Source organism: Anser anser (genome assembly GCF_964211835.1).
Source record: "Anser anser genome assembly, chromosome: 1".
In the NCBI taxonomy this organism is placed as follows: Eukaryota; Metazoa; Chordata; class Aves; order Anseriformes; family Anatidae; genus Anser; species Anser anser.
This window is the reverse complement of record NC_139720.1, coordinates 93,203,971-93,217,823: the sequence shown is the minus strand read 5'-3', so window position 1 is coordinate 93,217,823 and position 13,853 is coordinate 93,203,971. Positions and strand designations below refer to the sequence as shown.

Sequence of the window (13,853 nt, the reverse complement as noted above, 5' to 3'; positions counted from 1 at the left end):
GTCTGGGAGGGTTTTGAGAAAGGGCAGCTGGCCACATCAGCTCCATCAGCTGAGGAAAGTGGAGCTGGGTGCCTGGGCTCTGCCTCTCTCAAAGAAGCCACTGCTGCTTTCAGCACTGAAGCATCAGGTCCATGCGGCCAACTGTGTCTCCACGCTTTGGTGGGTTCTGACGTTTCCTGGTGTACACACCATGTGGTTCTCCACCCTAGGAACCTTGCCACAGCTGCTGGCTGTGCTCACATCCGTCAGTTCGTGCTGCTGACCAATTTTTGTTGGTCCTGTTTTGGCCCATGGGTGTCTAAGCAATCAAGCATAATTCTCTGGTTTACTTTAGGGCTCCACAGCTCAGACACCTGAGACTCCAGCATACCAGCTTTGGACTTCAGTTTTCTGCTCGTTTACACACACACACACCTTCCTCTATATTTCCATCTGTAATTACATGTGACCTAGCCACCTCCTTCTCTACTGCACCTTCCTAGTCATGTTCCCATCCTATCCCTTCATGTCCTTGCCTGCTGCAGTCCTCCCTCCTTATCTCCTCTTCACTTTCCTCTTCCTGGCCTTCCCCAGCTCCTCTTTGCAGGCTGCCTTGTCTGTGGGCACGGGTGTGCAACACTCCCCAGCTGCAGGACGGGAAGCAGAACAGGTATCCCCAGCTAGGCTGAGCAGCAGAGCCTTTGAGCCAGCTGGAGACCTTCTCTCACTACCTGTCAGCCTGTCAACCTGTCAGCCACGCTGCCACTCAGCTGCTAGCACACCATCTCCAGACCAGATGTTGTGCAGGCCTGGTTTAATTTGGTCTGAGCTGTGGTGCGAGCTTTATTTTTGTGACTATTTTTCAAGTGCTTTCCCTTCTTGCTCTGTAATTTTAATGTTCCAGTTTCTATTTTAACACTTAATCTACCGGCAACTATGCTGAATGTATCCTGAAGCCTGATGTCAGTACTCTTACCACACTGTTTTCCTGCCTATCAGAAAACGTATGTGCTGCTCTTTCCTTTCTGGTAGTTTAATGCCAGTGTATAATGAATTTACAGCCTTTACTTTGAAAAAGATGTGTCAGAGCAGAAGCAATTACTGCAAATTTTCAAAAGCATCTTACTTACATAGAATACTAAGTCTCCCTTGGATACCCAGGGACTTGAAGGAATTCAGGTGAGAAAAGGGAGTGAGCTACTTCAGTCAAAAACCTTCAAGGTATGTGAATAACTTATGACCAAACTGACAGTGTCAAAGTGTTACAGGTATTTAAAACCTGCGTCTTGCTTGTCTTCAAAAGTTCCAGCAGATGTTTTTGATCCCACTAGGCACTCACTTTTAGGTACCATCCCTCATTTTTAAACACTTCAGTTGTAAATGAGCCCAGGCTACTTTTGAAAATGTTTTCCTTACACATTTTTTGCCCGGTGTTTGAAGCACGACAGTTTTTTTTCCCCAGTTTGTGGCCTCCACAGATGTTTAAAATTTCTTTTAGTGGTAGAAGACTGACAAGTCTGATAACAGCAGGTTCTAACCTAATTATTAAATGTTAACATCTCGAGGTTAAATAATCTCTTCTGGTGTCATTAAAAATGCCCCAGGAGTCCTGATATACCCTCCTCACATTTGCAACACGTTTGAGGAGAAAAATAGTGCAGTTCTTCCCATTCCAGCCACCATGTGCAGACCAACCAGCCAGACAAGAAGCCTTTGTGCCATTAGCTCATTTCTGCTTTGTGTCCTGAGAGCACCCTGCTGTCAGACAAACTCTCTGAACCATCTGCTGTTCACAGGGGACCGAAGGTACAAGAGCACAGAGGGCATATTGTGAAACACAGTAAAGCAACCTCTATCTAGTACAGAAAATCAGGTCCATTTTCGGTCCTGTTGCCAACAATCCCATACCAAGTGTTGTGCTGTGTCTCTGAATGGTTGATCCCCTTCTGAGATTTTTGAAGTGCTGCTCCTTGTGATGTCAAGAGGCATTACAAATGCTTGGTCCTTGTGTTTCTTGAGCCATTTACTATGTTCAGATTTGTGTCTCTCTCAGACATGACCATTCTAGCCTATTAATCCCCCCTTCTCCCCCTCTCCCCACCCCAGTGATATGTGTACAGACTGACATTTAATGGTACATTCACCCAGAAGAACAGATGAGATGTCTGGAGCAGTTACAGGCAGAGATATTTTGATCTCTAATAGCAGTTGGGATATTGGGAACTGATGATGCATCCATCAGCTCAGTCAAACTACTGGATTTTCCTGATGCAGTACAGACTTCTATTACAGCCTCATTGATAGTGTTCAGTAATCTCTCAATGAAGTGCACCATGTAATTGACATGTGACCTTTCTGTAGAGAAAAAAAATGAAATCTGTGAACAAATCCAACTGTGCTGGGCCACACACCAGGGTTTGTGGCATAGCTCCACTACCTCTAATTTATCTGGGGCGTGCAAAGAGGGAGTGTCTATGATTGTTAGGCAGGAAAGTATTGTGTCTGTGGTGTCCTCTTCATGAAGGTGAGAAGTATCTGAGTTTGAAAAATTAACTCTCTCCTATATGTAAGCACCCTTTAACCGACTCGGATCCTGCTGCAGCATTTTTGTTTGCTCCAGGCTGCTTCCCCACCATGCAGTGGCATCACTGCCCTCCTCCTCCCATCTCAGCAGCAGGACCATGTTGGCAGAAGAAAGCTTCAATCCTCCATACCATCATGAAGGGCTGAGTGCATGATACCATCAGCCAGGCCTTTGTGAGCATGCTGTGGCTGACCAGTTTATTCTCAGTCACCTTGCTTCTCTACTAAGTGCGTAAAGCATGCATCTCCTGCTTCTAAATTGGCAGGGCATATATTAGCCTTGACACACTGCAAAGATTGGTTTGAATTCCTTCACTGGGGTTTTCTCCTTGCTGCTATTTTTATCGGGGATGGCTCTTGCCTGGTTTTCACTCAGAAAGAGTGTTGTAAATTTCAGACATCATAGCTGAGATGAGGACTGTAACAGAAACATGCTTGTCAACCAAATGTTCATGAGATTGGAAGTCAGTGCAAAAAGTACTGCAGAAGTGTTGTTTGGCTGTCTGACAGAGAAACTGATCATTTTTTACTGTTGCAGCAAAATTACCATATAAGGTTACTTTGAAGTTGTGTATTACATCTGACTTTCTATTTATAATATTATAAATAATAAGGAGATAGGGAGAGAAAAGCTAGAGGGTGGGGAGAGAGTATCCAGACTGTCTTTAATAATGCGTTTTATGATCTTTCTTTTTGCTTTTGAAAGAGGAATCAAGTGAGTTTCTTTTTAGAGAAAGACAAGAAAATGCTTTCTTCTGAAGTACCTAGGGCCAGGATCAAATTCTTTTCACAGGCAGAGACACACCATTTCCCTTGTCTTCAACAGGAGCTCTCTTGCATCTGAAGACAGCCCCTAGGCTCTACAAGTTTGATAACTTCCCAGCCAATGAGTGAGTGTTCCTATCCTCTCAGTTTTTATCATTCACTGACAAATACTCCAGACACATCCTTTGTTAATCTGGAAGCTTTAAGAGAAAGCACCCCTCTCGCTGCTCAGGTATGTAAAAGTGAGATACATCTAAGATTTTTTTTTTTATATGGAAGATTTTGATAAAGACATAAGAGATTTGCTGCCTACAGCTTTATTTGTACAGTTTTCTTAGCTTACCTGGGAAGTACAAAACTCAGGAGTATACAGCTGTGATTTTGCTCCTGGGTCTGTCTGTACATGGCGAATCAGTATACTGGTGTTCTCAGCTCTGTAACTCCACGATTTCTAAGTGACCCCCCACCCCCCTGTACCTTCTAGCTGTCTGTTACCTATTCATCTCTGAATAATCACTAGGAATATCCAGAGCCTTTAATTTTCAGTGAGGTGGCAGTGAGGTAATGCCAATATAGTATTAATCTCAGTTGGCAGCTTTGAGGCTTCTTTGACAACATGGGTTTGTCTCCCAGGACCAGTTGTGTGAAAGGAAGGAAAGGATCAAATTAGAGACTGGGGGCCTTCTTTGTCATCCTGACACCTTCAACCAAACCACAGGCCCTCAAAATTATCTGGCATTAACATGGCACCAGAGGTTTGCCTCTAGCTGTAGGTAGCACTACACCTGTTTTGACAGTGCTGCAGTTTGTCTTGGTTTGTACTCTACAGCTATGCCCTGGTGGATTTACACGTGGACTGTTCCTCTGTCCCACCAGGCGGTAAAATGGAAACTGCTCTTTAAACACTCTGAATGATAACTCCTTCCCTACAGGCTACAAAGTCCACGTTCTCCTTGAATTGGAAGGAGAAAAAAAAAAAGTAGTCCTCACGAATCAGAATTCAAGAGTGTGAATCATGAATGAAACCATACCTAAATCTTAGAAAGCAGTAAGATTTAAGATGCACCTTTGCTTTCCCTACCATGTTTCTCAAAAGCTTTCCTCCTCAAACTGTTGCACATTATGAGGTGTGCAGTTCTTCCTGTGCACATGCAAGGGCCCTAGTTTGGAAGTCATGCAGCCCATAAGGTCTGAAAGTGACTGACAACATGGGTGCTGTTTTGCGATGTCTCTGAATACAAGGTGTTTGTTGTCTCATTAATACCATGTTACCTTCATGTCCTGTATAAGTCTGTACAAGTCTGTACTACTGTGGGGTTGAAGGCTTACCCTAGTTTGCCAGTTTCCCTGGAATAATGTGATTGTCAATGTGCTTTATCACCTCCAAAACTTTGCCATTATTTCCTAGCTTGGGGATCCTTTCTGCTTCTCTTGCTACTCATATTAGAGTAAAATATGAATGTTGAAGTACACAAAGGGCATTTTAGCCTTAAAAGTTGGAGAAAAAAAAAGTTGGAAAACATTTGAATTTTATTACGAGAGATGTGAGTTTTTGCCAATTTCTTGTTCATATTCATAAGGTATAAAGTCTGAGCAATACATGAAAAATGTAATTGTTCATGTAGCAAGAAACTGCAAGCAGACAGTCATAGCTGAGAATATGAATAAGGATCCCAGTAGAGTGTTTCCTCTTCTGAGTATTAACTCAGACGGTAAGTTACTTCCAGTGGAAGATGCTGCAAACTGAAGCTTTCCATTTTTTCTGAAGAAACAGACACAACATAGTCAGTGACAAAATAAACCTCCCACAGAATTTTCTTTCAGGCAGTCTTCACCAGCTGTAAAAATAATAAATAGACATGGAGCTGAGATCTCATTGGCTCATCAGGATCTTCTCCTACTACTTCTGACAGTAGTGTCAACTTTGATTCTAGATTCAAAGAGCTGGAGAAAACATTTATTGCAAATTGGCATATTAACACTTACCATTAACACCCAGCAATGGCTCATCTACTGCAGAAACTAGAATGAGAGCTTGGTCATGCCTGACATGTTCCACAAACATGCGTCTAATCAAAGACTTTTTCTTCCAGTGATGATTTTGTCAAGGATGATTACAGGTCTCAGACAAAATAGCGTATGGAACTGGGAAGACCCCCCACTCCATATATTTTGGTACTTGCTTCAGAGCAATACTTTTGTGGTCTCCACTAGCAGCTAGCCTCAGTGTCTTCACTGAAAGTTAAAACACTTATTAAAATAGATAATTACACAAACTAATGCCTTTAAGAGAAGTTTCTTTGTAAGCTAAGCAAGCACGAAGTTACTTAAGGCCTAAATCAGGAACACTACTTTTATTTAGGAAGTCATCCCCTGAGTAAGATGACAGTGTGTATTTTTATTATTCTGAGATGTGACTAATTCCTTTCTATAGCCTTCTTTGCCTCAGTCTTGTTGAGGTCAGCAAATATACAGATTTTGCCTTTTATCAGTCTGACAGTTATTACCTTTTTATTTCCTCAGGTATCTTCTTGTTCGTCTGTTACAAGATAGAGCAAAAAAGGAGATCCTGACCTGTGTGGAATCGTTCAGTATTTTGCAGGCTCCTATCTGCATGGCTGCAAGGACTAACAAATGCCTATTTAAAAATATTTATTTTTCATTGTCGTAAAGGTAAGAATCACCCACACAATGCAGATATTACACACAACAGTGATTCTGGTAAAAGATAGGTATCAACTGGAAGCAGCTCGGTGAGTTTCTTGCTTGTGTTAGTTTATTTGAATACTGCCAACAAGACTATTATCAGTTTCATTTCTCTGAATGAGGCCTAGTTAGCTTGTATATCATTTTTAGAGGTGTAGGAAAGAGTTGCCCTTATAATTGGTTCATGTCCAGCCATGCATTTCACACATAGTCAGATGGCTTGTTCTGCGAGTACTTCTTCAAAGGACACACCCTCAGCTATTCCATTTGCCTGTGCCTCTGAAGTATGACACCCTTAGAATAAATATGAGATGGCTTCAAAAATATTAGGGGATCCCTACCTGGAAAAGATGATAAGTCATATTCTGCAAAGATAATATATCCCTTCATACTGGCACAGATTGATCTTTGTAAAGCTAGCTATTTTCCTCCCAGGTTTGGGTTTTAAATTTCTCTCAGCTTTGTTGAGAACCGTTTACTCATCTGTCTCTCACACAGATACAAAAAATGTCATACATTTGATGCCTACCAATGCCAACAACTTTCAGAGGCAGTCATCTTGTGGGTGCAATGAAATATCAACTAGACCTCTCAAGCTATTCTCCAAATATAAATATGTGTCTGTAAATCGTTCCTAGAGGCAGATGGGGCACAAATCAAAATTCATACAGATCTTATTAAAAAAAATAAAAAAAAAAATCTCTTTGTAGGCCTATAACAAAAGGCATTTTGATGACTTACATAATAAATCAGGGGAGTTATCTTTTCACAGGAAGTGCCCATCCAACTAAATATTTTTAATGATTAAGTGAAACCCTTTTTACTCTACTACTGGGAAAGTTCTGTGCTGAGGCACCAATGACATTGATTTATGCATAACTGGATATAAAAGAGCAAAATAATATTGAGCTTTCAAATGTGAAGAAGTATCTTAAGAACAAACCACAGGTTTCTTGGACATTTTTACAGATTAACACTAGACGGGGCCCTTACATTTAACCCAGAGCAACATCTTCGAATCATATCAAAGGATGAGATCCACTTCCTCCAGCTTCAAATGTCCCAAAGAAAAGCATACAGCCTGGTCTCATCAATGCAAAGATGTGGACACTTTCAAAGGATAATTATTGCATGTATCTGAGACTCCTGTCAGAGAGTGGAATGAGGCAAGTGCCTTTTCTTGAAAGCGGGGATTCTGAAAAGGTAAGCTGGATGCCTATGTAGTTGCACTTCTAGTTCTTGATGGACTAATAGGGAGAAATGGTGCACCAACCAGAACATGGGTAAGGGCTGAGGGCTGCAACATCTCAGTTTTACTGGAGAGGTTGGAGGTGAGAGGACTGGAGAAGGGGGAAAGGGTGGGGCTAGGGCCCGTGCAGTGGGAAATGGGCTGGGAAACTAGGAGAGCTCGTATTATCAAGTGTTCCAGTAAAAAAAGGGATTGCCTCCCAGAGAAACTGAGCTGTGTGTATGAGCTGGTTTATACATTGTCTTTACAGGAACATGGGTGGCCCAGAGCTATCAAGAGCTGCCCTGAATGTTGGTCTGAGAGCACCCAGTCTAGACAGTCCCAGTGTGAGATCCCCTGGATCCCCTCTGCTCCTCTCTACAACAAAAGGAGAATAGGATGGGAAGATGCAGTGCTGGAAGCAAGGTACCTTATAGCTAAAACTGCAGAGCTTCAGGTCTTCAATCAAATGAGGACAGCCTCAGGAATGATGTTGTATATCAGTGGGGACAGGCCTGGTGTCCTGCTCTCAGTGGGTAAGAACAATTCTACCATGTTTTCACAAGTCCTTGAGAGGATATGGGTACTAGGTGATACGGATGGTATTCAGTGTGTAAGGCAAAAAATCTATCACAGGTATTTTCTTCTTGCTTGAATTTTGAGAGAGAATTCTAAGGATGTATCCTCCATTAATTATCCTATTTACCTTCAGAAAGTTTGCATTATCTGACTTCATAGCCTTTTTTTCCTTCCTTTTTATGGTCCATACATAGGCAGTGAACATCTTTTGAAGGCAAAATCATCTTGGCAGTGTTATAAACATGGTTCTTGCTGGTGCAACACAAGAAAGCATCCCTTCTTCTGAGCTGTTGCATCAAGTTGATGGATTTTTGCTGTGGTATGAGTTAACCATTTTCTTTCTTTTGCAATTGAAATTGTTTGTAGCTCAAACTGTTAAACTACACAACAGTGCAGCATAAATGAACAGCTATATAGTGTGCTGGCAGAACAAAAGGATCTTTACTCATGTTGAAAGTATCAGAAGCAAAATTAAACTTCCCTACTTTGGGGGGGCTTGGTGGTCCAAGCCTGACTTAGTGTGTGTGTCAAAGCTGAGGGACATGGAAGATCTCCTCACCTCTTACTTATACTGTGCATCCCGACCATGTCCTGCCTGAAGATGTGTGTGTGTCAGCTGGCTGTGCAACATGAGTCTCGTACGTTCCGGTTTCCTGTGGAGGGGAGCTTTGGTGTGTGGATGGTCAGAGAGCCGTGATGCAGATATCTCCCCACCAGGATGCCCAGAGAAGCCAGACTGTCACAGTGCTGCCAAGTTAACTTGCACTGACTGTCAGGAAGAGCCATGTGTCTTACGTGTGCAGGGGCTGCACTTCCAAATTTCAGCTCCCATTCACAGCTTCTCTGCAGGTCTTCCACAGAAAATGCATCCACAGGCATCAAGTGAGAAATTAACATTGACATTTTGACTCAAAAATGATACCTCAGTCAGTATCGTTGGCCATTGCTCTAGACATTCATACGTAAGGAAACCTTTCCCACACAGACTCTGAGTGTGTGGCAGGACTTTTCATGTGGCACAGGAAAGTAGGTATCTAGCTAAGGTTTCTGGCTCAAGAGATTGGACATCTTTATAAGCTGTTTCTAGCCTCAGTCAAAATACATCCTCATACAGTTGACAGGTCTCTAGGTAGATGCCTGATTGATTTAGTTGGTGACTCGAAAGCAAATGGTTTTGATGACAATTTCTCTGTTTCCTAGCAGGCTAGAAAAGTTTGTTCAACCTAACCGAAAGGTTAAAAACAGTTTGGGTCAATGTTAAATTATTAGGAACCCAAATTTCACTGTAAAATCTCTAGAAGACGAAGATCTGCTTTCTTTCCTCCTGGTCTTTGCATTGATTACAGTGGCTTTCGATTAAGGTCCCAAATGAATTTTTTGTTAACACTAAGTGCATGCTGAGTAAGTACTTCCACAGCAAAAGGTTAAAGAGCTGGTAACTCAAAACATTGAAGCTCTTCTTTTTCTCTGAATCAAAAAGGAGCACCAGCTTCTTCAGGCAGCACTGCTGGATTTGAGCTGTGGTTTTGGGGAGTCTGGGTACAGAAGATGCAAACCTTCCCAGGCCGAACTGTTACATCTCCTATTCAACCACAATAAGCTGGTGCATGTGTGTGTGTGCTTGAGTGTGTGCGTGTGTGCATGCTGTTTTCCTAAAGCAGGTTAATGCTAGCTGTGTCTCTGTCTGCCTAAAGGTGCTCACTATGGCAGCACATGCCAAGTAACTTTCAACCTGGCTCTTTTTAGTGCCAGTAGCAGTAGCGCTGCTGATGGACGCATCAGCTGGTGTGAATACCCTTAGCATCCCAGCTTGGCTGTTGCAGCCAAACTCATGGTGCAAAGCCTTCAACATTTTCAGCCAGCTCAGGTTAAAGCTACACAAAAGTCAATTATTACTGCCAGTTGCAGTGTAGGTATATCCCAAAGTTTCCAAACATATGCCACCCTGTATTCTTAGTGCTCGTTCCATAACAGTAGTTCACTGTAAATGTGTAATGCTTCCCCTCCTCCCTTTTTATATAACCTGTTCTTCAGTTGTGCTAATCTCCAAAGACTCTGAATTTAAAGAGCAGCCTCATTGATTTACCACCTAGATCAAGGTAGAGGGAAAAAAAAAAAAAGTCTGGAAGCTAATGTAGATTAGATTGAACAGTTATGTGAGAAATGCACAAATAGTTAACATTAAAATGTGAAGAGCAAATTAATGGCATAATGTCAGAGTCACAGAGTCACTGGTGGTACAGCTAGAAAGGTTGAAAATAAATAAATCCTCACTGAATGTAGTCTGTTTCATTTTGGTCTTGCATGAGCCATGAAGCTTGCCTTTTTCAGAGATCTAAAAACCTCAGGCATGCTCACAATTATCACAAAGCACAACAGTACTATCCAGGCTGCAGAAGGGACTGGGTATCCCCAAAAGTCTTCCCTGTTCCTCTGATTATTTAGTACCTGCCAGCTACTTTCTTAAGCATTGGCGACTTTAGGATGGATAACCAGAGATGGGCTGTTTATCTGGGGAGACAGGGAAAGAGCAGGAGGGATTTGCCTACATACTCCTAACTTTTTTTCCACGATCTCAGCATTTGGGTGATATGGTATTTATAGACACTGCTTCAACCTTTATAGACACCGTTTCAACCAAAGGGAATGATAAAAGGAAAATAAAAACATAATTCATGAATCAAAGCTAGCCTACAACCAGCCTACACAAGCATATGTCAAGAGCTGTGGCTGGGGGAGTGCAGAGCAGAACCTCAAGCAAAATGGCTCCTGCACCTACTGCTCCTGGTTAGGAAGCAAAGACAGATCAGAGAGCCCCTAAGTGCAAATGATATACGGCTTATTATGCCTCAATATAAGGATTGTTCAGGTCCATATTCACTTAGCCGTCAGTCTTTTCCAGCAGAAAAAAAAAAATAAAATATATATAAATATATATATATATATATACACACACATATTTTCTTGGCTTTGAAAGGGACGATTGCACCAGATTTCATCACAGTCCTTCTGTGGCTTTCTTTGAAGCTGAGCAGATAAACACTCTTATCAAGGTCTACAGAGGCTCTGTCTAAACTCTTTAGACACATTTGTTCAAAATGAAAATGTGAGCTGGCAGCAAGCCAGGCTTCCCCTGTCTTCTTCCACTTTCTGTCTGCCCCCCAAGAGGTGCCATGGATGTGTACGTGCTGCAGATGGGCTTTTCCTCCTAGAAATTCGATCATCTCAAGAGCTGGGCTACTGTAGAAAGAGAGCCTGGGACTTCAGCTAATCTCAGGATGGTTTTACTTTTTATGGCTACTATATTTATTCAGAATTTACCTTTCCTTTCCTAATTGTGTGGCAACATAAGCCTGTACGTGCCAGGGGGTGTGCGTACATTGCCTTCAGAGGCAATTTGCACAGCTTCTGTTTGCTGTCATCTGCTTTACCTGTACAGCTAGGTATAAATTCCTGCTGCAGGTCTGCTCAATTACGGTGAAAGGGTCACTGAGCAGACAGAGGCAGGAAAAGTAGGCCATCAATAAAAATAATAAAAATACAGAACTTCTGATGCCCTCTGCAAATCAGTGACATTGTTCTTTTGGATGTCAAACGAGAACGTGTTCCTGTTTAGAAGATAAGCTTGGAGAACAGCTGAAAATCAAACAGAAATTTCTTAACTACCTTCTTGTCAGCTAAAAGCATCACCAGAGCTATTGTTACCAGCATATCTAGTAAGCTCTCTGCATGCAAATAGTGCATGATTTATTTCACAAACTTCCAGATAAACCCAGTGATCATTTGAATTGCCGTTAGTCTGAAGTATACTACAGAACTAGCAAGGGGAGTACTCAGGAAACAAAAACTCAGGAAAATATATGTGAAATGTAATCCTACATACTGAGTGCCGGCATCATCAGTACAAGAAATGAATAAGCTACAGATCTGGAATATCCCTTGGACCTAGGAGACAAGTTGTAGACAATTTTTCATTGAGCTAACCCCATAATCTAGACAAGCTTTCAAAATGCGTAGGCACTGCTCTCCTTATCCTGGCAATACTGCCCACATTTTTTTCCTTGCTTCATGTTTATTATTGTGCTTAATTGACCAAAATGATTGACATATTTCTGCTTCAATACAAATTCTCCAGGGTCGAGGGTTGGGGCTTAGCAAGGGGATTAGAAATAGTCCTTACTTGATGATAATGGATTCCTGTCTAGTACAAAACAAGCAAGGATGAGAACAATGATATTGCTTTTTTTTCAATGAATTCGTTCATGTTTCACCTCTCCAGTCCCCCAAGTTAAATATGTTCTTTATATTTCCATTTTCCATGTGGCATTAAATCATGAGCACTTAATGTTTGCAGTGATGCAGTTTATAATCAGTGGATTCATTATTTAACGGAGGACCTATTTCTTTTTTCTTCTGCTCATATCTGGGAAACCATTTTTATATTAAATTGTTACTTTCTGAAGATGCAACTGACACAAGCACGTGGAACACAAAGCACAAAGCAGATGGGGTTGTCACCTGTGAAGAGATTGAGAACAAGTTTTATTTCCCTCAAGAAAGCCTCTGTCTGTGTGCCACTATCATGAAAATGTCCATTTTCTGGCTCAAAGCTTAAGCCAAGGGAGCCTGCTGCCAAGTGATTACCTGCCTGTTTTGGCATTCACTGCTTGCTTTCTGTCTCAGAGCCATACATTCCTGGAGATGGGACAGAAAGTTTGCAGACTGGGATTATGTAGGTGTGGTTGACAAAATCAACACAGTGGTGGTTCTTCAAATTTCCATTAATTCATCTTAGCAATTAGAGCTACACCACCATCTGAATTCTTAGAGAAAAACAGTTCCAATGGCACTTTGTGGTAAAGTTGTAGCACTAAATGGACAGATGGCAAAAGTCACCCTTGAGCTGAGGACAGATGAAAGACCTAACTCCACAGGACTTGAAATGTAGAACTGAACAAAACCAAAGATAATTGTACCAGGTACAATTACCAATAAATCTACTTTCCTTGTACTGAGTATGTTTCTCATGCCCACTGTAGATGTACATAGGTTTAAGCATATGGAAATGAAGGTCTCCTGTTAAAAAGCTGCCACGAATCTTCTGAAATCTCACAGTGTCTTCAAGCTGTCTGTTCTTCATCAGTTTTATGAATCCTCCTCTTGAGTATCAACTTCAAATTAAATTCTTCTTGGTCATCTTGCATCTTCACACAACATGTGCCGAGCAGCAAGGTGCTCAGGGAAGCTTGCATTTATTTTTGTTTCATGGCACTTTCCTAGTGCAGAGACTTTAGATCACTTAGAATGCAGTTTGAAGACTTCAGTCCTTTTTCTCTGAAGTCCAGAGAGGTAAAGTCACCTACATGGAAGGGCTCTGCCCACTGCCCCTTCCCTTTGGTGCTTCTGTCTTGGCTGTCACAGAGCTCTCAGACAATAATCAGAGCCTCCAGCTACCTTGCTCTGCAGTGCAGACACCCAGCTACAGATAAAAGCTTTGACTTTTGCATTCAGAGCCTGAGGTGGTTATGCAGTAATAGTAGCTTTTTAGGAAAGGTAAACTATAGATAGGCTGAGCCCTGTCCCCACTCCATGGGTGAGCTGCAGCCTGAGAGCTCCGTGATATGAGCATCATCCCTGGGTGTTACCTGAAGGAGGAGGATTTGGCTGATGAAATCCAGAGCATCCCCTCCCTTTGCTGTAGTTTTGTTCTCTGCAGATTTTTGTCTGTGTTTTTTTTCTGTGTTGTCATGAAAATCAGTCACGGAGGCTACATTACAGAGACAGAACATTAGGGCAGCCGGACATTTAATCTGACTCAGGATGGCATATATTTGCTCTCTCTTCTTGTTTAAACTGTGCTGCATCACTTATGATGAATAGCTCTAATGGCCCATTTTCAAAAATCTGCAGATTAACTATACTGCTGGGTTTTGGTGTTCTAGGAAGGTAGGGTAAGGATTATTGGAACTTTAGAGAGTTAAAGAGATTAAGTGTAACTCACATTGAAGATATA

The 13,853-nt window shown here is 41.9% G+C and overlaps 1 protein-coding gene and 1 long non-coding RNA gene across 4 annotated transcripts in view; one reads left to right on the top strand and one right to left on the bottom strand.

Annotated features, from left to right (window-relative positions):
- LOC310892988 overlaps nt 1-13,853 on the bottom strand; it is a 106,794-nt gene that overhangs the window by 2,636 nt on the left and 90,305 nt on the right. The gene's annotated exons all lie outside the window — the stretch shown is intronic.
- LOC310892987 (uncharacterized protein) overlaps nt 1-13,853 on the top strand; it is a 592,327-nt gene that overhangs the window by 556,250 nt on the left and 22,224 nt on the right. For 2 of the 3 annotated variants that reach the window (XR_014578610.1, XM_083821351.1), the window contains 4 exons: nt 3,389-3,559; nt 5,851-6,000; nt 7,003-7,236; nt 7,533-7,687. Coding sequence is in view for 1 of the 3 variants with exons in the window: in XM_083821351.1 (XP_083677477.1) it covers nt 7,135-7,236; nt 7,533-7,687 (257 nt within the window). In the remaining 2 variants the exon portion in view is untranslated. Of the gene's footprint in view, nt 1-3,388; nt 3,560-5,850; nt 6,001-7,002; nt 7,237-7,532; nt 7,798-13,853 lie in introns of all 3 variants that reach the window. The other variant, XR_014578609.1, reaches the window with a different exon arrangement.